Raw genomic sequence first — 27989 nt, forward strand, 5'->3', positions numbered from 1 at the left:
AGAGACTTCTTTCTGGAAAGGTGGATTTTTAAAAGTAGGAGCTTGAACCGTTTGGGCACAGACCTGGATAGTATGACAGAACTCTGCAGGCTATCGCTGCAGTAGATTGCAACTCTGCCCCCTTTAGCAGTTCTGTCTTGATGAAAAATGTTGTAGTTGGGGATGGACATTTCTGAATTTTTGTTGGCCTTCCCAAGCCAGGATTCAGACATGGCTAGGACATCAGGGTTGGCGGAGTGTGCTAAAGCAGTGAACAAAACAAACTAAGGGAGGAGGCTTCTGATGTTAACATGCATGAAACCAAGGCTTTTACGGTTACAGAAGTCAACAAATGAGGGACAAACTCCCCAAAACTTTTGTAGGTGCATGCCAGCAAAGCCACTACAAAACACAACACTGAACAATACATTAATAGCACTATAATGGTGACAAACTGTTAGGTCCTACATAAAGCTGTCCCAACAGCAGAGCTTTCTTTTCAGCACCATGGAGTGAATCCTTACCACCGCTACACTTGGCTATCAGCGGAGCCTTTTCTGACAGCAAAACAGTTAATTCAGCCTCGTGTACCGCCTTTTTAAAAAACATACCTGATATGGCTGACTTGCTTTAACAAATGTGGTTTCTACTGACAATTGAAATATACAAACTATGGCATATGGGAACGATGAGTGGATAAGAGGCAATCCGTAATTTAGATTAAGTGATTAATGAACGAGCTAAAACGGACGTAGTCAACATAACTATTGTTATGAACTACTGTTCAGCACTTTTAAGATGTACATCGACAGAATTCAGAACATGGGCTGTTCTTAATATATTCTTCCTGTTTACCAAGTCAGAACCGCATAATAAATAAAGGGGGCATATAAGCAGACAAAGGCTCTTCCAATATTCGATGATGACAAGTGTTTAATTTGAGCTGGATCTGGACGGAACAGGATCCGGCACCTCTCAGATTTGACTTTGTTTGTTCCGGCAGCTATTTGCCCAGATCCGGTACCTCTCGTACTGTAGACATTCTAAGGAAAGCGATCAGCATTAAATCATGTTGCACCCTCGTTATTTCTCCTGCACCCCCAGAAAGACCATCATGCAAAAGCGTGGTGATCCTTCTTTGTAATCATCCTATCCTGCCACACTGATTCCAGACCTGCTCTCTTATTTGTACATAAAGGTTATGGCGAGGGCCAATGGGGTAAGTAACTGATCTTGTCACAGGTCTTGGTAGTGGTGATCAGCTACTGAAAAGGTCCCTACGTAATCACGTCACATGGACTAGTCTAGTCGTCTCCCTACTGAATTTGAATCGTGGGAAAGACAAATAAAATATTGACAAGAAAAGGCAATCAAGTTTAACATTTTTAAAGTCCAAAAATCCAGAGAAAGATGGTGAATTGAACCCAGAATGAGCCAGAGAACTGTCAGTGCCAGAGGAAAGGAGTGAGGGGCAAACTGTTCCTGATGGCGAGGCTAATCCCACCAGTTCAGCATCACCACCGGCACTTCCACTAGCAAGTAGGCCTACTAATGAGTCAGACGCGGGAGACGGGGAGCTGTGGGGAAGGGGAGCAGTGCATACACCGACGAAGTGCTCGGAGGAGGTGCAATTTTCAGTTCAAGAACAAGCAAATGTATGGCTTGTCAAGAATTCAAAGTTGGGCTGTACAACATGCAAAAAGGTAGGGAGCATCGGTCTATAAACGACCGGAGTGGTTAAACTAACATCCTATGCATCGTAAAAGAAGCTACAACAAAGAGCCCTCCGGTTTTTGAACATGCCTGAACCAAGGCTCATTTGGTGGCAGCAAGCTTTGTAGCTAAAGAGGACACCCAGGTTAACACTGAAAATGATTTTTTCTGACACTACAGCCAGAGTCTTCAGAACAGCCTTAGAAGGGGGCTAAACATCACAGCCACATGCCCAGTCATGGCTTTGAGCAAGAAGTTGACTCTCAGGAGTTAAATGGACTTGACATGGGGAGAGTCATTGTGGGAGTTTTTGAAAACTAAGGTAGGAATTAATTTTTCCTTACCTTCACAGAACAAGTTTGTAATGTGAATATGTTCTTCATTTTATCACATCGGCAGGAGGCCTATATATTCTCATATGTGTGTTCTGCTGTAGCCTACAAAGATTTCTTTAATTTGAAGTCATATTCCGACATTGTGATATTTGTTCTACTGCTACATTAATGTCTTGAAAATTATATGAAATTCAGGCATTGTACGCCCAACTGCTGGGTATGTGTGCATATGGCAGGTGTTCAGCAATGTCGTCTTGTAACGGCCGTTGTTGGTGGAAGAAGGTGAGGACCAAGGTGCAGCGTGGTAAGTGTTCATGATTTTTAATAATAATCAAAACAGAACACTGAATAACAAAACAACAAAGAAACAACCCGAAACAGTTCTGTCTGGTGCAGACACACAAAGACTGAAAACAACCACCCACCAAAACACAATCAAAAACAGGCCAACTAAATATGGTTCTCAATCAGGGACAACGATTGACAGCTGCCTCTGATTGAGAACCATACCAGGCCAAACACAGAAATAGAAAATCATAGAAAAAATAACATAGACTGCCCACCCAACTCACGCCCCGACCACACTAAAACAACGACAAAACAAAGGAACTAAGGTCAGAACGTGACACGTCTAAAATTGTTGCTGTACATTGATGTCTATAAAATTAGGCAAAAAGAAATTGGGACTTGTGTAAGCCCGCAGCTATACTCAAGTATGTGGGCATACTGCAGTGAAATCTAAAATGCTTTGAATTAACAAGCATCTTGGAGAGTGCTGTCCGTTTCACCACCATAGAGAGTAGGCTACTTGGAGAGTGCTGTCCGTTTCACCACCATAGATGGTAGGCTACTTGGAGAGTGCTGTCCGTTTCACCATCATAGATGGTAGGCTACTTGGAGAGTGCTGTCCGTTTCACCACCATAGAGAGTAGGCTACTTGGAGAGTGCTGTCCGTTTCACCACCATAGAGAGTAGGCTACATGGAGAGTGCTGTCCGTTTCACCACCATAGAGAGTAGGCTACTTGGAGAGTGCTGTCCGTTTCACCACCATAGAGAGTAGGCTACATGGAGAGTGCTGTCCGTTTCACCACCATAGAGAGTAGGCTACTTGGAGAGTGCTGTCCGATTCACCACCATAGAGAGTAGGCTACTTGGAGAGTGCTGTCCGTTTCACCACCATAGAGAGTAGGCTACTTGGAGAGTGCTGTCCGATTCACCACCATAGAAAGTAGGCTACTTGGAGAGTGCTGTCCGATTCACCACCATAGAGAGTAGGCTACTTGGAGAGTGCTGTCCGTTTCACCACCATAGAGAGTAGGCTACTTGGCTGCTACGCTTTGTTTGACACTTTTTTTCTCAATGTGTTCCGTTACCTCAGAGCCCCTCGGATAATCTCCCCCGCACTCACTATGTGCTCCGGGACCTCCCGATTTACTAATTACACACTGGTGATGACATTTCTCTAAAACAGGTTATGTGCACCACCAAGTCAGAACAGTAGGCTAAGTCATGAGGTGAAAAGGGACTAAATTATTTGGGTGAGGCACATGGGCTACTAACAGCTTACACTTAGTTTTACTTTCTTAGCTACAGTATACATATCTTCCTGGCATATTACATCATTTGTTTGAATTATTTTCTCTCCCATCCGGACTTGGGAGAGGCGAAGGTCAAGAGCTGTGCATCCTCCGAAACACGACCCCCGCAGAGCTGCACTACTTCTTGACACATTGTTTGCTTAACCCGGAAGCCAGCCGCACCAATGTATTGGAGGAAACACTGTACACCTGGCGACAGTGTCAGCATGCATTGCACCCGGCCCACCACAGGAGTCACTAGAGCACGATGGGACAAGGACAACCCGGCAGGCCAAAGCCTCCCCTAAACCAGACGACGTTGGGCCAATTGTGCGCTGCCACATGGGTCTCCCGGTTGCGGCCGGCTGCTGGGATCGAATCAGGATCTGTAGTGACGCAGCTACCACATTACTTATGCAGCAGCCTACAATACATTTTTGGACTCACCTTGTTGTGCTGTGCTCGCCTGAACAGGATGGTGGCACAGCAGCCCCTCTCGCGGGCATAATCTGTCATGAAACTTTGTCATCAAAGTCTGGCATTTTCTGGATTTATTGTGCTTTCAAGACAACTGGACAACAAGGTTGACAACTCCGAAAAAAAACAAGGTTGAATCGTGACTTCAGCGATCGTCAGGTTGGCGCTCTAGAAAGAGGCCCGAGTTCCCGACTTGGAATCCTGACTTGGTTGACCATTCAAAACTTATTTTCCCAGTCAGAGCTACATTTCTTCAGAGTTCCCAGTTGTCTTGAACTCACTGGTCTGAGATTTCCCAGTTCCGAGTTTCCACTTATTTTGAACACCGCAGAAGTCATGATGGATTGACAGCATGGCCAATGTATTAAACATTTTCTGGCCCATGGTGTTGCATGTGAATGTTGATCCTTGTTATCTTGGAAAAGAGACCCTTAAACTCAGACTTGGACCACACACCCTCTCCACTCAATAGCAGGCTAGTGATTGCTTTGCAACGCTTGCAGTTAGCCATTAATTCCGTCCAAACCACACATTGTTGAATTTGCGATTTGTTGTGTATTGTTTATGTCCAATGGCCAATGAGCACCAATACGTTTTATCGATCATTTGTCTTCATATGTCAAGGATAGAAAAGAATTTGCCAGTCGATTGTCAACTTGATTAATCATGATGACTACTACCCCACTATGCTCTGTAACCCCTCAGCCAACACCTCCCTCTACCCCACTATGCTCTGTAACCCCTCAGCCAACAGCTCCCTCTACCCCAGTATGCTCTGTAACCCCCCAGCCAACACCTCCCTCTACCCCAGTATGCTCTGTAACCCCTCAGCCAACACCTCCCTCTACCCCAGTATGCTCTGTAACCCCTCAGCCAACACCTCCCTCTACCCCAGTATGCTCTGTAACCCCTCAGCCAACACCTCCCTCTACCCCAGTATGCTCTGTAACCCCTCAGCCAACACCTCCCTCTACCCCAGTATGCTCTGTAACCCCCAGCCAACACCTCCCTCTACCCCAGTATGCTCTGTAACCCCTCAGCCAACACCCCCTCTACCCCACTATGCTCTGTAACCCCTCAGCCAACACCTCCCTCTACCCCAGTATGCTCTGACAACTGCACCAACACACAGCAATAGCGAACTAGTTTTAAAGTCACTGCCCAGTGTTTCCAGATTTCTATAAAATATGACCTAGAATTACTTACAATATGAGTGAAATAGTTTTCCTTCCAGAAAAATTGTAATTAGGTCTGTCTTTAAATCAAATCAAGTTGTATTGGTCACTTACACATATTTAGCAGATATTATTGTGGGTGTAGCAAAATGCCTGTATCTTGGAATGGTATGGGTGTACCACAACAACAGAATGGTGTGGGTGCATACCGGTCATTACAAATATTTATGCAAGCAGTCTGCTGATTTCCAAAGTAAAGTAACCACTATAAAGCTGTCTCTATGATATTCTAGTTGCCATTAGGCAGCCTGTTAGTGATGTCCATTAGCCGGTCACTACATTAGCATCTATTAACTTCTATTAACACTGGATATTGTGGTGTGGGACACTGTTAGCATAATTCTAACCTGTTATGAATACCCAGTTTACACCCCTGGGCACTGCTCAGGGGGCTCTTTTTATGCTCATGGTAACTAACCCAATCTACACTATGACAGCTAGAACTTTAGACATGTAGTCCTCAGATTACTATCACCCCAAATCTCCTCATTCCTCCCAACATGCCAAATAGAGACATCATGGTGTGAGAGTGTGAGCAGAGAGCTGAGGTCCAGTGTAAAAACCCACTATCTCCTGTCGTCCTTTCTCTCTCTTTCGCACTCTCACCTATTTATTTTTAGCACCTAAACAACTGGTCTCCTAAAAATGGGTCTGTGTGGGGGGGGCAGGGGGAGAGGGGTGCTGCTATGTACGGTATCCAGCCCCCCAGCGTGCTCCAGGCCTGTCAGGGCTGTTCTTTCCCTTTGTCTCGGCAGGAGAGAGGGAGCAAAACGGGGAGAGAGAGGGTCTCTGGTTCCTGAACAAGCGTTTAGGCGTCAGAAGGCGGCTTGGAAGGAAACTCAGGGAGATTTATACTATAATTGAAGGGCAATCTGTTATTCTCCACCTGTCTTTCTATTGTTGTTTTAAAAATAATTTTAACATTTTGGAGAGTTTGTTTTCTGTCCTAAGCCTAAGCGCTCTTGTGGAGGTCGTAACTGGTGAAGGTTACTCTGTGATTCTCTGGGTGCCTGGTCGTTCCTAACTCAGACCATGCATTCTCTGTGGCTGCTTCTGATCCTGTGCCTGTCCCTGTCCCTGGCGCCCCTCGTCCAGACCAAGAAGGGCCTGGAGTTCCCTCGTTATGACGGGAACGACAGGGTCATCAACATCAATGACAAGAACTACAAGAAGGCTATGAAGAAGTACAGCATTCTCTGTCTACTGTACCACAAACCCATCCCTGACGGCAAGGAGCTGCAGAAACAACACCAGATGACTGAGATGGTGCTGGAGGTAAGCTTGATGAGAATGAGGAAGAGGAAGAAGAGGAGGAGGGGAGGAAAAAGGAGATGGTGGGGGAGGAGTATGTGGGAGACGAGAAAAATATGAGGATAAGGAGGAGGAGAAAGAGATGAGGAGGAGAAAGATGAGTAGGAGGAGAACGAGATGAGGAGGAGGAGAACGAGATGAGGAGGAGGAGAACGAGATGAGGAGGAGGAGAACGAGATGAGGAGGAGGAGAACGAGATGAGGAGGAGGAGAACGAGATGAGGAGGAGGAGAACGAGATGAGGAGGAGGAGAACGAGATGAGGAGGAGGAGAACGAGATGAGGAGGAGGAGATGAGGAGGAGGAGAAATAGATGAGGAGGAGGAGAACGAGATGAGGAGGAGGAGAACAAGATGAGGAGGAGGAGAACGAGATGAGGAGGAGGAGATGAGGAGGAGAAATAGATGAGGAGGAGGAGAACGAGATGAGGAGGAGGAGAAAGAGATGAGGAGGAGGAGATGAGGAGGAGAAATAGATGAGGAGGAGGAGAACGAGATGAGGAGGAGGAGAACGAGATGAGGAGGAGGAGAACGAGATGAGGAGGAGGAGAACGAGATGAGGAGGAGGAGAACGAGATGAGGAGGAGGAGAAAGAGATGAGGAGGAGGAGATGAGGAGGAGAAATAGATGAGGAGGAGGAGAACGAGATGAGGAGGAGGAGAAAGAGATGAGGAGGAGGAGATGAGGAGGAGAAATAGATGAGGAGGAGGAGAACGATGAGGCTGAGGAGAAAGAGATGAGGAAGAGGAGAACGAGATGAGGAGGAGGAGAACGAGATGAGGAGGAGGAGATGAGGAGGAGAAATAGATGAGGAGGAGGAGAACGAAGAGGCTGAGGATTACGAGATGAGGAAGAGGAGAACGAGATGAGGAGGAGGAGAACGAGATGAGGAGGAGGAGAACGAGATGAGGAGGAGGAGAACGAGATGAGGAGGAGGAGAACGAGATGAGGAGGAGGAGATGAGGAGGAGAAATAGATGAGGAGGAGGAGGAGAAAGAGATGAGGAGGAGGAGATGAGGAGGAGAAATAGATGAGGAGGAGAAAGAGATGAGGAGGGGGGGGGGGAAGAGATGAGGAGGAGGAGAAAGGAGGAGGAGAAAGAGATTAAGAGGAGGAGGAGAAAGAGATGGCGGGTAGCGGAGAAAGGGGAGAGTCACTAGGGAGGGGGAACACCTGGGCTGGACTGAGGTGATTTAACAGTCTGAGGTCACTGGGTCAGCTCGACCTACAGTATTACTCCATAAATCATTTACAGTACCAAGACATTACAGTGTTCCAATGGGCACGTAGCTCACAACTTACCGAGGGGTTTGCTGACTGGGGTTAAAGGAAAAATACAGAGGTATAAAGGGTTCACACTCCAAAACATGTTGCATAAAGCGTACTTCATTACATGTCACTGTGAATGAAAAACATCACCTGCTGCTCGTTTGTTGTTGTTTACAAATGCTGTGTTCAATTACAGACCTACACACTGAAGAAGGCTGTAATTCCGAAACGTCTGTGTATGCTATCCCTGATGCAGTAAAACAAATTTAACATTGAATAATGAATTAAGCAATATGCAACATATTTTGGATTGCGAACTCATTACACCTCTTTATTTGCCTGTATTTGTGGGTTTTACACACCAGCCAAGCTTCTGGGAGAGCATGATGGTTCTCTTTTGATTAGTTTAAGGAAAAATACACTAAAAAACAATATTTTGGTATTTTTTTATTCACAGTCCCAAAATGTTTTGCATGTCAACAGTCAAGTTTTCAAGATTTTGGACTTTCAAGAAGCAAATCATCATAAGGATGTTTTTTTTTGCATCATACTGATGATGTGGCATGTGAAACTATTGCCGCGTTCGCAGGCTAGTCGCAACTCTGACATTTCTGACTTTCTAATTAGTTGAACACGACATTTGCTTCTTGAAATTCCAACATCTTGAAAACTTGACCGCTGACATCCAAAACATTTTAGGACTGTATCAACAGTGGACTAATTAAATAAATACCACAATACAGTTTTTGAGGGGAGATTTCCTTTAATGTGAGTGTACAAAACATTATGAACACCTGCTCTTTCCATGACAGACTGATCAGGTGATCCCTTATTAATGTAAGTTGTTAAATCCACTTCAATCAGTGTAGATGAAGGGGAGGAGACAAGTTTTAGAATCATTTTCAAGCCTTGAGACAATCAAGACATGGATTGTGTATGTGTGCCATTCAGAGGGTGAATGGGCAAGACAAAAGATTTGAGTGCCTTTGAACGCGGTATGGTAGTAGGTGCTAGTTGCACTGGTTTGTGTAAAAAACGGCAACGCTGCTGGGTTTTCCACCCTCAACAGGCTTCTCGTCTGTCTGTCTGTCTGTCTGTCTGTCTGTCTGTCTGTCTGTCTGTCTGTCTGTCTGTCTGTCTGTCTGTCTGTCTGTCTGTCTGTCTGTCTGTCTGTCTGTCTGCCTGCCTGCCTGCCTGCCTGTCTGTCTGCCTGTCTGCCTGCCTGCCTGCCTGCCTGTGAGAGTGAGCGTGTGAGAGAGAGAGGCTGCCCAGTTCTGTCAGTTAAGGTTATTTCTGTTAATTCATTCTCCACTTCACTCCCGTTGTAATGTATGTCAATCACCCCAGCTCTCTGCCACAGGCAGAAATAGGACTGGCACTCATGCAGTGTATGTTATTGAGCTATACATGTGAAGGGCATTGCAGTGACTGTCTCTCTCCCTGTTATGGATTGAAATTTAAGATACTAAATCAAATCAAATGTTTTTGAATGGCTATAGGGTTAGCTAATTGATTATAGCGTTTCATGATGCCCTATGACTGCATCTACAGTCTAATGTGCTATGAATATGTTTCTAATTTAATCAGCACGTCATAAGAAGCTACTTCAAATAAAGTGTCAGTGTAGTATCCTACTGCAACAGTGTGATATCTGAGCTGTGACAGTGGACTACAGTGGGCTGCTTTAGCCTAAGTTCTTCTCCCGAGTTGTCCTGTGCTCCTCGTGGCTTGTGTTAGAGTGTGATGTGCAGCAGGTAATCTGAGACCAGTTTCCCACTCCTGATAATAGCCCCAGATATTTAACTCACCACAGGTGGGTAAGTTGACTATGTTTGCGTAGTAAACGTACACACAGCATAGTCAATTTACAGACAGCACTGACACACACACACTTACCCCACAGACCTGCCATCAGGGGTCTTATCACAGACCCCAAATCCAGAACAAATTCAAGAAAACATACAGTATTATATTGAGCCATGATTGCATGGAATGTACATCAAACCTGTTCAAAAAACAAACAGCTCCAATATCTCACCGCACAACACGTCTCCCTTATTTGACCTAGATATTTTGTGTGTATATGCTGATATGTAGGCTGTGTGTGACGCTTTACATTTATGCAGTTCTGACCTTGAGATGTTCTTGTCCATTAATGTTCTGTAGTATGTAATGTTTTGTGTGGACCCCAGGAAGAGTAGCTGATGCTATAGCAAAAGCTAATGGGGATCCTAATAAAATACCCCAAAATACTGCACTAGGGTTAGGGTCCAGGGTAATCATAATTAACTATACTTGCTCTTTTGGTTCACTAAAAGATATCTGTATAAGATTACCATATCTGGGTTCTAAATGTATTTAGGGTATTTAAATTACTTTCAAAGACATTTGGAAGTAAGTATTTAGGTATGTTGTTGCTGAAAACATAAATAGTTGAATATTGGCATTTATTTCAAATTACTCAAATACACAGTATTTATAACAACTATTAAAATACTCCCATGCATTTGAACCAGGTCTGTTGGCAATTTGAAAATAATGTTTTTGGAAATACTTTAAAAAAATCGTCTTTGTATAGGAAATTATTTGAAAATACTTTCAAATACTTCCAATATAAGTAGTTGATTCTGGACACATTATTTCAACATACTGAAATACATGGAAAATATCTACATAACAAATAATCAAGTACACGTATTAGAACCCAGGTCCGGAGATTACATCCATGTTGCATTATTTTATAAGGCGCTTACAGAGTGAGATTTGTTTGAAGAGTCCACAACCTATCTGATCTTTTTTCATCACTGTCAATGTATCATTGACTTAATGTATATCATGCGTGGACAAAGGCTACTTGTTTCATGTTGCATGTACTCTAAATTGTAGTTTTCTGTCTGTGTTCATTGGTTTTGGTTTGCTAGAAGTTGAGAGGTACACAGTACAGCATATCCCTTTTAAGGTGTGTACAGTTTTGCTGAGCTGCAAAAAATACAATGCCTTTTTCTTGTCTACAACTAATGCATATTCCCTGCCTCTATATCATTTTTTTCAAACATGATGTTCAAAGCCCTAAATGATCAGCTGTCACCGTATCATCTGGATAAAGACAGACAAATCAGTGTTCCCCTCCTGATATTTCTGTCAGTCAGGTATTCTTAGGAGCCCCAGTTTTACCCCTGTCAGAGCTCAAGGCCTTGCCTGACATAGCCTCACCTAATTGAGACGACAATGGCAGCAGCATTCTGGCTTGTATGTACAGTACATGTAGAGCTGTGCACTTCTAGTCATTCTAGAACTGTCTCCCTCTGTGTGTGTGTCGCCTTTGGGCTTTTCTGTTCTCTGGACCGTTATCTACTCAATAACGTCACCCCAATTAAGGCTCATCTCAGTCCTGTCTGTCCCAGTGCCGACTTACAGTCGCAGATTGTGCATGTGACTGTGTATGTGTGTGTTGTATACGACCAATACAATTTAATTTAATTTAAATTATAGGTCAGAACTGTCTCTCTCTCTCTCTCTAGGGTTCTTTCCTAGATATGATTGATTAAAGTTTAAAAAAGCTTCAATGTTTTGTCAATGCTTCAAACTGGATCACAGTTTGTGAGCACATACAGATGTAGAATCTTAATTCGAACCAGTTTGTTACAGCAGGAAAATAATCATGCAGCAACAGAAAATGTGAATTATTATGTGGATTATATTTCATGGAATTTTTTGTTAGGGGTTGATACATTTTTTGTTAGGGAAAATCAAGTCTGACGTTTTAAAGTGGAAATAACACACTTTAGAAGCCTTTTTAAAACTTAGAATGCACGACAAGTTTGCATTGCCTGCTGTATAGGAAATTTCTCGGCAACAAAAGAGTGATCAAATGAAGATCTTACATCTGTACCAGTAAGGGCAGATGTAAGATCTATTTGACACTGTTCCAATTTTAGTGTTATGATGATGTTGAAGTAACAGTTTTTTGTCATCTCCAGCTTGCTGCCCAGGTTATGGAGGAAAAGGAGATTGGGTTTGGAATGGTTGACTCCCACGAAGACGTCAAGGTTGCCAAGAAGCTGGGTAAGAAAACACATTAACACATCAGCCTGCACTATAGTTGCCAAAAAGTATGATACTGCATGACTATGAAGCACCAAAAGGCTTTTGTACAGCCTTCAGTGAATGGCTGTAAATAATGGTCTGTATTTGACCACCTGAACCCTAAACTATGACCCAGGCCTGGTGGAAGAGGGAAGTGTGTACGTGTTCAAGGGAGACCGTATGATTGAGTTTGATGGCCTGCTCTCTGCAGACACCCTGGTGGAGTTCCTACTAGACGTGAGTGACTTGTTGATACTAGGCACAGATCTAGGATCAGCTTGCTGTTGTGTCCCTTTCCCTGTACAACAATCTCTCTCTTCTCTCTCTAGCTGTTGGAGGAGCCCGTGGAGGTGATAGGAAATACTCTGGAGCTGAGGGCCTTCGACAGGATGGAGGAAGACATCCGTCTTATTGGCTACTTCAAAAACGACGAATCAGAATGTGAGTTTTTACCAATCTGTCTGTGTTTATGTGTGATGGCAGGGATTGGACTGCTATAGGATGATTCCCAGGGCTTGATAATGACCAGAGCATTTTTAAACTCCCCACCACCACGGATTTCAATTCAGTCATTTAGCAGATGCTCTTATCAAGGGCGACTTGCAGTAGTGAGTGCAGACATTTTAATACTTTTTTTCATACTGGTTCGCCATGGGAATCAAACCCACAACCCTGGTGCTGCAAGTGCCATGCTCTATCAACTGAGCTACACGAGCTTCATGACCAATTTTACCCTCCCTCCACAGACAGCTGTGAGGCCCAAATGTTTTCCCATTTATCCCAAGACGCAGCACCGCACTCATGATGAGCACAACCATGGCTGTCTCGCCCCTGACCAACTGTGGGAGCCTAGAACTAGGGGTCAACAGAGTTCAGTTATTTCAGTGCCTGTATGTGTCAACGGCATCTCCTTAAAGGCTAATGATAGCCCAGCTAGCACACACAAGCTAACATATGCTTGGTAATGGCTATGCTAATTGACAGAACCAATCTGGGAATTAGACTTTAATGCTGAAGGTCTACATCTCTTCACAATGGATAAGAAATGGTGTAGCAGGTGGTTACACAGTAGTACAGCGACTTAAAAATAAGTTAAGTGTCCTCTCTTCCATCCCTCACTCCACCAAATGCTCTCCTTTCTCTTCTTCATAAACCTCTGGTCTCCTCCAGACTACCATGCATTCAAGGAGGCTGCAGAGCAGTTCCAGCCCTACATCAGATTCTTCGCTACCTTTGAGAAATCTGTGAGTATACTGACATCCATACCATGAAATTCTGTTTCCTTGGTCTGTGAGTAGCAGTCCTGTCAGGGCAGGGAGTCCTGATTGGTCTGTGAGTAGGAGTCCTGTCAGGGCAGGGCGTCCTGATTGGTCTGTGAGTAGGAGTCCTGTCAGGGCAGGGGTCCTGATTGGTCTGTGAGTAGCAGTCCTGTCAGGGCAGGGAGTCCTGATTGGTCTGTGAGTAGGAGTCCTGTCAGGGCAGGGAGTCCTGATTGGTCTGTGAGTAGCAGTCCTGTCAGGGCAGGGGGTCCTGATTGGTCTGTGAGTAGGAGTCCTGTCAGGGCAGGGCGTCCTGATTGGTCTGTGAGTAGGAGTCCTGTCAGGGCAGGGGTCCTGATTGGTCTGTGAGTAGGAGTCCTGTCATGGCATGGGGTCCTGATTGGTCGGTGAGTAGGGGTCCTGTCAGGGCAGGGGGTCCTGATTGGTCTGTGAGTAGGGGTCCTGTCAGGGCAGGGGATCCTAATTGGTCTGTGAGTAGGGGTCCTGTCAGGGCAGGGGATCCTGATTGGTCTGTGAGTAGGGGTCCTGTCAGGGCAGGGGATCCTAATTGGTCTGTGAGTAGGGGTCCTGTCAGGGCAGGGGGTCCTGATTGGTCGGTGAGTAGGGGTCCTGTCAGGGCAGGGGGTCCTGATTGGTCTGTGAGTAGGGGTCCTGTCAGGGCAGGGGATCCTAATTGGTCTGTGAGTAGGGGTCCTGTCAGGGCAGGGGATCCTGATTGGTCTGTGAGTAGGGGTCCTGTCAGGGCAGGGGATCCTGATTGGTCTGTGAGTAGGGGTCCTGTCAGGGCAGGGGATCCTGATTGGTCTGTGAGTAGGGGTCCTGGCAGCACATGGGGTCCTGATTCAAGGTGTTTGTGGTGTTTAAGGTGGCCAAGGAGCTGACCCTGAAGATGAACGAGGTGGATTTCTACGAGCCCTTCATGGAGGAGCCTGTCACTATCCCTGACAGGCCTAATTCTGAGGAGGAGATCGTGGCCTTCGTCACTGAACACAGGAGGTAAGAAAGGGATCAGTATGGCTGTCAGAACACAGTTATTTCACTCTGATCAGTGCGATTAGTGACACCAAACAGACAGGGTTGTGTAAGATTGTTTGTCTTTGTTTTCAGACCAACACTGAGAAAGCTGCGTGCTGAGGACATGTTTGAGACCTGGGTGAGAAGTTGTATTATTTTTCAGTTCAGTTCAAAGCCTCTGAATAGAGAATTACTCAATGTAACATTTTAATTTTTTTAATTTGATTTATTTCACCTTTATTTAATCAGGTAGGCTAGTTGAGAACAAGTTCTCATTTACAACTGCGACCTGGCCAAGATAAAGCAAAGCAGTGTGACACAGACAACAACACAAAGTTACACATGGAATAAACAATAAACAAGCCAATGACACAGTAGAAAAAATAATGTCTATATACAGGGTGTGCAAAAGGCATGAGGAGGTAGGCAATAAATAGGCCATAGGAGAGAATAATTACAATTTAGCATATTAACACTGGAGTGATAAATGAGCAGATGATGATGTGTAAGTAGAGGTACTGGTGTGCAAAAGAGTAGAAAAGTAAATAAAAACAATATGGGGATGAGGTAGGTAGATTGGGTGGGCTATTTACAGATGGACTATGTACAGCTGCAGCGACCGGTTAGTTGCTATAGCTCATCTGATAGCTGTTGTTTAAAGTTGATGAGGGAAATAAGTCTCCAACTTCAGCGATTTTTGCAATTCGTTCCAGTCACTGGCAGTAGAGAACTGGAAGGAAAGGCGGTCAAATGAGGTGTTGGTTTTGGGGATGATCAGTAAGATATACCTGCTGGAACGTGTGCTACGGGTGGGTGTTGTTATCGTGACCAGTGAACTGAGATAAGGCGGAGCTTTACCTAGCATAGACTTATAGATGATCTGGAGCCAGTGGGTCTGGCGACATATATGTAGCGAGGGCCAGCTGACTAGAGCATACAGGTAGCAGTGCTGGGTGGTATAAGGTGATTTGGTAACAAAACGGATGGCACTGTGATAGACTGCATCCAGTTTGCTGAGTAGAGTATTGGAAGATATTTTGTAGATGACATCGCCAAAGTCGAGGATCGGTAGGATAGTCAGTTTTACTAGGTTAAGTTTGGCGGCGTGAGTGAAGGAGGCTTTGCTACAAAACAGAAAGCCGATGATTCTAGATTTGATTTTGGATTGGAGATGTTTAATATGAGTCTGGAAGGAGAGTTTACAGTCTAACCAGACAACATACATATAAGTATTTGATATGCAATCTTGCTTTACTTGCCTTAATCCTGGGACAGCTTCTCATGATGTTGTTTCTGTTATTCTCAGGAGGACGATTTGGAGGGGATCCATGTGGTGGCCTTCGCAGAGGAGGAGGACCCTGGTAAAAGCCATTATATCAATATCATTACCCAATTTTAGCACTGAGCAAGGCAAACATTAGTATAAATAAACTTAGCTCTGCAGTACAGGTTCCCGAGGAGATGAACGTGACATAGCTTTTAAAAGAGCAACCTCATACGCATTGCTTCAGAACCTATTCACACCCCTTGACTTTTTTTCATATTTTGTTGTGTTTAAAAGTGGGATTAAAATTGATTTGTCATTTTTTTGTCAACGATAAATACAAAATAATTTGTAATGTCAAGGATAAAGAAAAATTATGTTTTATACATACATGTTTTATTAATTAAATATATTTTACTTAGATAAGTATTCAATCAACCCCCCTGAGTCAATACATCTTAGAATCACCTTTGGCAGCGATTACAGCTGTGAGTGTTTCTGGGTAAATCGCGAAGACCTTTGCAAACCTGGCCCATTAAACATGTAAAAAACGCTTCTTGTTCTGTCAAGTTGGTTGTTAATCATTGCTGACAGCCATTTTCAAGTCTTACCATATATTTAAGTCAAAACTGTAACTAGCCACTATTCATAAGTAACTCCAGTGTATATTTTATGACTTGTGTTATAGGTTATTGTCCTGCTGAAAGGTGGATTTATCTTCCCAGTGTCTGTTGGAAAGCAGACTGAACCAGGTTTACCTCTATGATTTTGCCAGTGCCTAGCTCTTAGCTCTTTTTTTAAATAAAAAAACTCCCTAGTCCTTGCTGATGACAAGCATACCCATAACATGATGCAGCCACCACAATGCTTGAACATATAAAGAGTGGTACTCAGTGATGTGTTGTGTTGGCCCCACACATAATGCTTTGTATTCAGGACTTAAAGTATATTTCTTTGCAACCTTTTTTGCAGTATTACTTTAGCGCTTTTATGGGAAACAGCATGCATGTTTTGGAATATTTATATTCTGTACAAGCTTCCTTCTCTTCACTGTCATTTAGTGTCAGTACAATGTTGTCAATCCATCCTCACTTTTCTCCTATCACAGCCATTTAACTCTGTAGCTGGTTTTAAATCACCATTGGCCTCATTGTGAAATCCCTGAGTGGTTTCCTTCCTCTCAACTGAGTTAGGATGGATGCCCATATCTGTGTCGTGACTGGGTGTATTGCTACACTATCCAAAGTGTAATTCATAACTTCACCATCCTCAAAGGGATATTCATTGTCTGCTTTTTTTTACCCATCTACCAATAGGTGCCCTTCTTTGTGAGGCATTGAAAAAGCTCCCTGGTCTTAGTAGTTGAATCTGTGCTTGAAATTCACTGCTCGACTGATGGACCTTACGGATAATTGTATGTGGTGTACAGAGATTGGGTAGTCAATCAAAAATAATGTTAAATACCATTATTGCACACAGAGTTAGTCCATGCAACTTATTGTCTGACCTGTTAAGCACATTTTTACTCTTGAAGTTATTTAGGCTTGCCATGACAAAGGGGTTGAATAGTTATTGACTTAAGACATTGCAAGTTTAGATTTTTTTTATAATAAAACATAATTCCACTTTGACATTATGGGGCATTATGTGCAGATCACTGACTTAAATTCTAAATGTAATTTTAAATTCAGCCTGTAACACAACAAAACGTGTAAAAAGTCAAGTGGTGTGAAAACTTTCTGTAGGCATTGTATCAGTCTTATCTGAACCTGATAATCACTGAAATGGATCATAGCTTCCAGGAAATTCAACAAACTTCTCAGGGATTGATAAAACACAGACAAACCTTATTGATGCGTTGTTCAGATGGTTATGAGTTCCTGGAGCTGTTGAAGGAGGTGGCCAGAGACAATACCCACCACCCTGGTCTCAGCATCATCTGGATCGACCCTGATGACTTCCCCCTGGTGAGACACACATACAGAGACAGACAGGGCTAAAGGAACTCTTCTACAAGTCCCTACAGTTCCCAGGTCTCACAGTGTTCTCCCTCTCTCCTCAGCTGATCCCCTACTGGGAGAAGACCTTCCACGTGGACCTGTTCAAGCCTCAGATCGGAGTGGTCAACGTTACTGATGTGAGTCCCCTAACAGCTCCAGTACAGCATAAGAAATTGCTGGCAACCTGTCCGGAATTGTGAAACTCAGATCGAACACGTTGGCCCCTGACCTTTGACCTCTCTTTCTCGCCCCCTCCCTCTGGACAGGCTGACAGCATCTGGCTGGAGATAGACGAACAGGACCTGCCCACAGCCCAGGAGCTGGAGGATTGGATAGAGGACGTCCTGTCTGGCAAGGTCAACACCGAGGATGATGATGATGACAACGATGATGATGACGAAGACGATGATGATGACGAAGATGATGACGACGGAGATGATGACGACGAAGATGATAACGATGATGACGATGAAGATGATAACGATGATGATGACGACGAAGATGATGACGATGATGAATAATTAAAAAACTACAAATTTGTAATCCAAAATTCATAACATTGTTGCATAGTCTCTTCACTGTACTATCATCAAAGTGAACGAGTTCAGGGAGAGAGGAATAGATCTATATGCTTTTATAAAATATTTTGAACAATGTGTACATCACTAGCCAAAATCAACCTTTCTGCATTAGAAGAAAACCCATCAACAGATTTTGTTTTTCAAGAATCTGATAAAAATACTGTTGATAAACTGAAATCTATCTGAAAGAGAGAAGTAACAATATGTTGACCAACAGAGATACTTCAGAAAACCCCAAACAGTACTTTCCATCCTTCCCTTCCCTTAATTTCAAACAATGACTGGCAACCACGACAAATACATCAATCTAACTTTAGTTTGATCAATGAAGTGCTGCTGTACACCATCCTAAACCTCACTGAAGTCACTGAAAGGTTGGCATCTTTGTGTGCTTTTCTGTGCCCTCTATAATATACTCTGTGTGTAGATAATTGCATTTTAGGTTCTACTTCCTGGATTCAGTGCAAATACACACCTGTCTCTCCCTTTCCCAGGGGCTAGATCTTTGTTATTACTATTGACACTTTCCAATTTCCACAACACTTTCTCTCCTTTCATCTCCTCCTCCTCTCCATCTCTGTATTCATGTGTGTTTGAGTATGCAACAGCTGCAAAGTGAGATAATATCAGCATTACACACCCAGATGGGAGAGGAAAGCCTATTTAAATGCAAATTCCTCAAGTCTCAATTTCTCTGATTTATTCTCTCTCCATGTTTCGTTCTCTTCATCTTTCTGTCTCTTTCCCTCCTTGACTCATTGCTCGTTCTCGCCCTCCTTCCGTGGGCTATTAGAAGAGGAGATGTGTAGTGGCAGGAGAGAGTTCTCAGTGTTCTGTAGGACCAGGGCACAGTAGGGGGAAGGGGGCTTCAGCTATTAACTCAATGTCTACACTCAACCTTCATATTACAACCACTAACTCTCTCGCTCGCTCTCTCTCCGCCTTCTCACATACTGTATAGTACACAAGACAAAGACACTGCAGCACACACACGCACACACACTTGTGTTCCAAGTCATACAGTATGAGAATATGTTGAAATTGTTCATACAAATATTTATTTTACAAATGTGAATCTTGATACAGTTATTCTAATTCCATATCTGTGATCTTAAAGCAAAAACCTAAGACTGAATTTGTCAGTATGAAATCTAGGATGGCTGGCGTGCACACACACACACACACACACACACACACACACACACACACACACACACACACACACACACACACACACACACTATCCAACACTTTTGATTTGAGATTACCTCAAGAAAACAAGGAATAAAGGATGAATTCGAACAGTATTCAAACAAAATTCACAACCATGATTTCAACACTATAAAATCCTCAACATTTAACTTTTTAGTGACAACAATGATCATACAATTGAATTATCATAGTCTTGAAAAATAAGCACATGTAATAGGGAAGATTTGGATAAAAACAATTCAATATAAAAATAAGTAAATACTGTCCACAGATTAGTATAAAAATCCCATAGCAGTGGTAGTACTACTAGTTGTGGCTAGATGGCACTACAGCTTCTGTTGTGAATGTAGAGATCCCTCACTATGAGGAGACTGTTGTCTGCACATCAATACTGAGGAATATACCGTGTCCAATATACAAATGTTTAAAAAAATACAATAGAAATGTATCATCTGGGCCTATTGGAATCAGTTCCAGGACATGTACATATGTGCATGCAGTCCTGGAGATAGACAAGCATTTCACGACACCCACTATAACATCTTCTAAATATGTGTATGTGACCAATAAAAAATGTGATATTGATTAGTGGTATCAGATCAGTCAGTCATGTCTGGAACAAAATACATTACCACAGCTACTTGTTTTCTCTTAGATCTGAAGATGGAAAAACTTGAGCCTCAACCTGTTTCACTAAGCTTTAAGGGTTAGGTTCTGTAGAAATGTAATAATAGATTTATTTCATCTGGAGATAAGACACAAATCTATTACGCATGTCTTCTCATTACATGCCAAAAGTATAGAATATGTCTGTATAAATGCTCTCTCTCCCTCCCACCCTGTTTGTTTTCTCAACTGTGAGTTCATGGTTAGAGGACAGTATCTAGCAATAGTCCGCTATGGGTTTGAGTACAACAGATTCTGACAACCTCTTACAGATATGTCTAGGAATCCTGGGTAGTACAATTACTGAACATAACCGTGGGCAGTCAGACAAGTAAGACAGTTATCAATTAAATGGAAATAACCCACACGTTTAAATAAATACAAACACATGTACAATCCATTGGCGGTAAAGACAAGCAGTCTTTACTTTAAGACAACTGAACCTGAACTGTTGGTAATTAGGTAGTATTTCATTCATATTAGTAGGGCAGACGATATGAAAATACTCACTGTTGCTATAGCAACCCCAGGGAGGATCCAGAGACAGGTACATGTAGAGCCAGATTGTGTGTAAATGCAGCTTGTACACACACACACACACACACACACACACACACACACACACACACACACACACACACACACACACACACACACACACACACACACACACATTGCAGGGATCATCTACAGTGCATAGAAAAAACCTTGCCATAATACAGTTTGCCTTAGGACAATAGAAATCAGAGCATATAGCCCATCTCTTACTATCTCTCCCATCTTCACTGCAAAGGAGCTATATGCTGGGGATCCACAGGGTTTATTAACTATGCTAACACTTCCTCTTGCAATATCCCATGTGCATCTGTTCATAAAAACACATACAATAAAAAAATAAAAAATTGCAAAGCAGCCAAAACAATCTTTAGAAAAAACAGTAATTTAAATAATTTAAGAGACACAAAATACCACAATAAGAGCATATCAAAGTAGAAAAGGGTTTAAGAAACACAACACAAAAAACATACCAAAATGGTAAGATACTGTAATTCTAGAATAGCCACAGTTTTCCGTGTCTGTTAGACTGATGTTTCAGATTGGAGACACAGGGTAAACTTGTGTGACTTGGGGTCAACGTACTCCTCGGTCATTCGAATGTAGGGGATGGACTTGACCGTGACCACGAGGCTGAAGTCTAGACACCTAAGGGAGAAGACCATGCCCTCCTTTAGACCGCTGGTGACCGCAGCCTCGCTGACCAAAGTCCACTGATCGGCCATCCAGCGCTCTTGACCGTACTGCAGCGTAGGACCAGGGGACAGGTAGGCCTCCAGGAATGCCTGAACACACACACAGACAGACAGAGACACAGACAGACAGAGACACAGACAGACAGAGACACAGACAGACAGAGACACAGACAGACAGAGACACAGACAGACAGAGACACAGACAGACAGACAGAGACACAGACAGACAGACAGACAGACAGACAGACAGACAGACAGACAGACAGACAGACAGAGACAGACAGACAGACACGGAAATACACAACACATTTCAGAATTGCTGACACTATCGTAAGGACATAATAAAGAGTATTGTGTTAGGGTACGGGGACTGACTTGGCACTAGTGTAGGGCTAATGGGTTCATTCTTGCTTACCTTGGGGCTCATGTTGTGTGTGAGGCAGAAGGCCAGGTGTCTCTGGATGCTGTCCATGCTGTGGCAGTGCTGCCTCCTGGTGGTTCGGAGGTATTTCTGCAGGACGCGGGCCATGGAGGGGAAGATGGCCGAGGCAGCCTCCCGTACATCCATCACATCCCCGGGGGACACTTTCTGCTCCTCCTGATGCATCCTCCTCACATGCATGAAGGCCTCCTCCACAGCCACCACTAGCCTAACGTTAAAGTGATGTACACACAGACACAACATTCAGTATACTGTACATTCATATTTTCTTACACCCTAAAGTTACTATCCTAGCGTTGGGCCAGTAACCGAAAGGTCGATGGTTCGAATATCCGAGCCGACAAAGTGAAAAATCTGTCGATGTGACCTTGAGGAAGGCACTTACTGTAATTTGCTCTAGGGGAGCCGTAATACTTGGCCTGACCCTGTAAAACATTGCATTTCTCTGTACCTATCCGGTGTGTGGCAATAAAACATCTATTACAGCAATGTACACACAACATTCAGTATACTACTGTATATTGTTCTTACATCTGTTCTTACATCCTACAAGTTAGAAAAACACAAGACAATGTACCCTACTGTATCTATTCTTAAGTCCATTTATGTAAATCCTGATCTATATTTTAAATCCTTGCATTAAGCATCATACAGTGCCTACAGAAAGAACACACAGCCCTTGACTTTTTTCACATTTTATTGTCTTACAGACCAAATGTATAATTGATTAAATTGAGTTTTTTTTGTCACTGGCCAACATACAATATCCATAATGTCAAAGTGGAATTATGTTTTTAGAATTTCTTTAACAAATGAATTAAATGAAAAGCTGAAATATCTTAAAACTTTATGTCCTAAATACAAAGCGTTGTTTGGGGAAAATCCAACAGAACACGTTACCGAGAGCCACTCTTCATATCTTCAAGCATGGTTGTGGCTGCATCATGTTATGGGTATGCTTATCATAGTGTCACGACTTCCGCCGAAGTTGGCTCTCCTGCCCATTCGGGCGGTGCTCGGCGGTCGTCGTCACCGTCCTATTAGCCACTACCGATCCCTTTTTCGTGTATCTGTTTGTTTTGTCTAATTGGTTTCACCTGTGTGTTGTTTAGTTAATTAGTGTCTGTATTTAATGTAGGTTGTCCCGCCCTTGTTTTGTGTGGGATTGTTTATTTTGTCATTTTCGTTTTGTCTGTCGGTGTTTGCTGTTTGTTATTCTCCGGTTAGTCTTTATCCTGTGTTGGATATATTCACCCTGTCTGTATTTGGGTTGACCGTTGTTTGTTTTTGTTCACCGGAGAATAAACTTTATATCGCTATCTTCTCTCTGCGCCTGATTCCACCCACCTTGATTAGACGTGACAGAATCCCGCACCACCCATGGAATCAGCAGGAGCAGCAGCGTCTCCTCTCCCATCGATGGAAGAGAGGGTCCTCCATCATACCAGCGTGCTTCACCGGATTGGTTCTGCTATGGACCAAATGATAGAGAGAATGGATCGATGGGAGAGGAGTGGCCTCCCCACATCATCTCTACCAACCCCTTCTCCAGCACCTCCTGTTTCTGCGACCACATCTGGCTCTGGGGCTCTTCGGCTGACACTCCCACGGGAGTTTGACGGATCGGCGGCTGGGTGCCAGGGTTTCCTCCTTCAGCTGGAACTATACCTGGCTACCGTGCGCCCTGCTCCCTCTGGAGAGGAGAGCGTGTGCGCCCTCGTCTCCTGCTTGACTGGGCGAGCCCTCGAGTGGGCTGACGCAGTATGGAATGGTCCGGACTCGGCTAAGGATAATTACCCAGAGTTCACCAGCCGATTTCGAGCTGTTTTTGACCATCCACCCGAGGGTCGGGCGGCGGGTGAACGGCTGTTCCACCTGTGTCAGGAGACGAGGAGCGTACAGGATTTTGCCCTTGAGTTTAGGACTTTGGCAGCAGGAGCAGGATGGAACGACAGGGCCTTGATTGATCATTTTAGATGTAGTCTCAGGGAGGACGTCCGCAGGGAGCTGGCATGTCGGGACACCACATTCACACTGGCTGGACTTATCGATCTGGCTATCCGTCTCGACAACCTGCTGGCTGCTCGCGGGCGTTCGGATCAGGTCCTGTCGTTTCCAATCCCCAGCCCCCCTGTTCCTATCCCTATGGAATTAGGAGGTACGGCTTCAAGGGGGACCGGAGGAGGAGTGTCCTCCTGCACCAGTTGTGGTCGACGAGGGCACACGTCCGACCGGTGCTGGAGGAACTCGTCTAGGAGTCGGGAGGACAGGCGGAACACTGCTCGATCACCCCAGGTGAGTAAGCACCAAACTCATTCAGAGCTTCCTGTCGGTCATGTGTTTGTATTGATTTCTTTCCCTGGTTTTTCCCCATCTCTACAGCATAAGGCGCTAGTCGATTCAGGCGCAGCTGGGAATTTTATGGATCGTGGGCTTGCGTTAAGGCTAGGGATTCCCCTGGTGTTGTTAGATCGACCTTTCCCCATGCACTCCTTAGATAGCCGACCATTAGGGTCAGGAGTAATTAGGGAGGCTACGGTGCTGCTGGACATGGTAACGCAGGGTGATCATAAGGAGCAGATTAGCCTGTTCCTTATAGATTCACCTGCGTTTCCAGTGGTGTTGGGGGTTCCCTGGTTAGCTCAACACATCCCGGTGATTTTCTGGCGACAGTGGGCTCTTAAGGGGTGGTCAGAGGAGTGTTCAGGTAGGTGCATAGGAGTTGCCGTTGGTGCGACTACGGTGGAGAGTCCAGACCAAGTTTCCACCGTGCGCATTCCCTCTGATTATGCCGATTTGGCTATCGCTTTCAGTAAAGGGAAGGCGACCCAATTACCACCTCATCGTCGAGAGGACTGTGCGATAAACCTTCTGGAAAACGCTGCACTTCCTAGGAGTCACGTATATCCATTGTCCCAGGAGGAGACAGTTGCGATGGAAACATATGTTTCAGAATCGCTGGGACAGGGGTACATTCAGCCCTCCATATCACCCGTCTCCTCAAGCTTCTTTTTTGTGAAGAAGAAGGATGGAGGTCTGCGTCCGTGTATTGATTATAGAGGTCTAAATTCCATCACAGTGGGGTTTAGTTACCCACTACCTCTCATCGCTACGGCAATGGAATCATTTCACGGGGCGCGATTCTTCACAAAACTGGACCTGAGGAGCGCGTATAATCTGGTACGTATCCGGGAAGGAGATGAGTGGAAAACCGCATTTAGTACTACTTCTGGTCATTATGAGTACTGCGTCATGCCATACGGGTTGAAGAATGCTCCAGCCGTTTTTCAATCTTTTGTAGATGAGATTCTCCGAGACCTGCTCGGGCAGGGAGTGGTAGTGTACGTTGATGACATTTTGATCTATTCTGCCACACGCACGGAGCATGTGTCTCTGGTGCGTAAGGTACTTGGGCGACTACTGGAGCATGACCTGTATTGCAAGGCGGAGAAATGTGAGTTTTTCAAACAGTCCGTTTCCTTCCTGGGGTATCGTATTTCCACCTCCGGGGTGGTGATGGAGGATGATCGCGTTACAGCCGTGTGTAATTGGCCGACTCCGACCACGGTGAAAGAAGTACAGCGGTTTTTAGGGTTTGCCAATTACTACCGGAGGTTTATTACATTTACATTTAAGTCATTTAGCAGACGCTCTTATCCAGAGCGACTTACAAATTGGTGAATTCACCTTCTGACATCAGTGGAACAGCCACTTTACAATAGTGCATCTATCCGGGGTTTTGGTCAGGTGGCTGCTCCCATCACCTCACTGCTGAAGGGAGGACTGGTGCGCTTGCGCTGGTCAGCAGAGGCGGGCAGAGCTTTCAGTCGTCTGAAGGAGCTGTTCACCAATGCGCCCGTGTTGGCGCATCCGGACCCCTCTTTAGCGTTCATAGTGGAGGTGGATGCGTCCGAGGCTGGGGTTGGAGCCGTGCTGTCCAAACGCTCGGGCGTGCCATCCAAACTCCGCCCGTGTGCTTTCTTTTCGAGCAAGCTCAGCCCAGCGGAGGGAAACTATGATGTGGGGGACCGGGAGTTGTTAGCTGTAGTCAAGGCTCTGAAGGTGTGGAGACATTGGCTTGAGGGGGCTAAATACCCTTTTCTCATCTGGACTGACCATCGTAATCTCGAGTACATCCGGGCAGCTAAGAGACTAAATCCACGTCAGGCTAGATGGGCCATGTTTTTTACTAGGTTCCAGTTTACCCTCACATATCGGCCAGGCTCCCAAAACACTAAAGCTGACGCACTGTCTCGCCTCTATGATACCGAGGAACGGTCAGTAGAGCCAACTCCCATCATTCCACCGTCATGTCTCGTGGCACCGGTGATATGGGAGGTGGACGCTGAGATAGAGAGGGCCTCACGGTCAGAGCCGGCTCCTCCTAACTGTCCAGTTGGGACCAAGTACGTGCCGAGGGTGGTCCGGGACAAGCTGATTAGGTGGGCTCATACTCTTCCCTCCTCGGGTCATCCTGGTATCAAGAGGACAGTGCAGAGTCTGAGAGGGAGATACTGGAGGCCCACACTGGCTAAAGACGTGAGATTTTATGTCTCCTCCTGCTCAGTGTGTGCTCAGAGCAAGGCTCCTCGGCACCTGCCTAGAGGGAAATTACAACCCCTCCCCGTTCCACAACGGCCGTGGACACATTTATCGGTGGATTTTCTTACCGACCTTCCCCCGTCCCAGGGAAGTACTACGATCCTGGTCGTTGTGGATCGGTTTTCTAAGTCCTGTCGTCTCATTCCGTTGCCCGGTCTCCCTACGGCCCTGCAGACTGCTGAGGCTTTGTTTACCCATGTCTTCCGGCACTATGGGGTGCCTGAGGACATCGTCTCTGATCGGGGTCCCCAATTCACGTCCAGAGTGTGGAGGGCGTTTATGGAGAGACTGGGGGTCTCGGTTAGCTTAACCTCAGGTTTTCACCCCGAGAGTAATGGGCAGGTGGAGCGAGTTAACCAGGATGTGGGCAGGTTTCTGCGGTCCTATTGTCGGGACCGGCCTAGTGAGTGGGCAAGGTATGTTCCATGGGCCGAACTAGCCCAGAACTCCTTACGCCACTCCTCTACTAACTTGTCTCCTTTTGAGTGTGTGTTAGGTTACCAGCCGGTCCTGGCTCCATGGCATCAGAGTCAGACCGAGGCTCCTGCGGTGGAGGAATGGGTACAGCGCTCCAAGGACACCTGGAAAGCCGTTCAGGACTCATTACGATTAACGGGAGAACGGCAGAAGAGGAGCGCTGACCAGCACCGCAGTGAGACCCCCGTGTTTGCACCGGGGACAGGGTCTGGCTCTCGACCCGAAACCTGTCTCTCCGCCTGCCCTGTCGGAAGCTGGGGTCTCAGTGTGTAGGGCCGTTCAAAGTCCTGAGGAGAATAAACGAGGTGTGTTATAGATTACAACTTCCTAGGTATTACCGTATTAACCCCTCGTTTCATGTGTCTCTCCTTAGGCCGGTGGTGGCTGGTCCCCTGCAAGAAGGTGAGGTGCCTGAGGTCCCTCCGCCCCCTCTGGACATCGAGGGGCCCCCGGCGTATACAGTTCGAGGCATTCTGGATTCTAGACGCCGGGTGGGGGGCCTACAGTACCTCGTGGACTGGGAGGGGTACGGTCCGGAGGAGAGATGCTGGGTTCCGGTGAGGGATATTTTGGACCCTTCCCTCCTGAGAGATTTCCACCGCCTCCACCCGGATCGCCCAGCACCTCGTCCTCCGGGTCGTCCTCGAGGACGGTGGCGGCGCGCTGCGGGAGCCGCGCGTCAGGGGGGGGGGGGGTACTGTCACGACTTCCGCCGAAGTTTGCTCTCCTGCCCATTCGGGCGGTGCTCGGCGGTCGTCGTCACCGTCCTATTAGCCACTACCGATCCCTTTTTCGTGTATCTGTTGGTTTTGTCTAATTGGTTTCACCTGTGTGTTGTTTAGTTAATTGGTGTCTGTATTTAATGTAGGTTGTCCCGCCCTTGTTTTGTGCGGGATTGTTTATTTTGTCATTTTCGTTTTGTCTGTCGGTGTTTGCTGTTTGTTATTCTCCGGTTAGTCTTTAGTCCTGTGTTGGATATATTCACCCTGTCTGTATTTGGGTTGACCGTTGTTTGTTTTTGTTCACCGGAGAATAAACTTTATATTGCTATCTGCTCTCTGCGCCTGATTCCACCCACCTTGATTAGACGTGACAGATAGGGAGTTTTTTAGGATAAAAATAAACAGAATAGGGCTAAGCACAGACAAAATCCTAGAGAATTTCTAACAGACACTGGGAGACAAATTCACCTTTCAGCAGGACAATAATCTAAAATGCAGG

General features: G+C 45.2%; 2 protein-coding genes across 2 annotated transcripts in view; one reads left to right on the plus strand and one right to left on the minus strand.

Moving 5' to 3' along the window:
- Positions 1–6043: 6043 nt before the first annotated feature.
- Positions 6044–19128, plus strand: LOC135519135 (calsequestrin-2-like). Its single transcript, XM_064944203.1, has 11 exons — positions 6044–6592; positions 11875–11959; positions 12117–12217; positions 12310–12421; positions 13151–13224; positions 14126–14256; positions 14368–14413; positions 15581–15635; positions 17405–17505; positions 17601–17675; positions 17805–19128. The coding sequence occupies exons 1-11, from the start codon at positions 6350–6352 to the stop codon at positions 18057–18059; spliced, it is 1278 nt and encodes a 425-aa protein (XP_064800275.1). The 5' UTR covers positions 6044–6349; the 3' UTR covers positions 18060–19128.
- Positions 19129–20981: 1853 nt separating this feature from the next.
- Positions 20982–27989, minus strand: part of LOC135519134 (vang-like protein 1) — a 32073-nt gene continuing 25065 nt past the window's right edge. The window contains exons 7-8 of the mRNA XM_064944202.1: positions 21663–21897; positions 20982–21337 (exon numbers count right to left, since the gene is read on the minus strand). Of these exons, the coding sequence (XP_064800274.1) occupies positions 21077–21337; positions 21663–21897 (496 nt within the window). The 3' untranslated portion in view covers positions 20982–21076. The remainder of the gene's footprint in view (positions 21338–21662; positions 21898–27989) is intronic.

This window comes from Oncorhynchus masou, chromosome 29 (genome assembly GCF_036934945.1).
Source record: "Oncorhynchus masou masou isolate Uvic2021 chromosome 29, UVic_Omas_1.1, whole genome shotgun sequence".
NCBI lineage: Eukaryota > Metazoa > Chordata > Actinopteri > Salmoniformes > Salmonidae > Oncorhynchus > Oncorhynchus masou.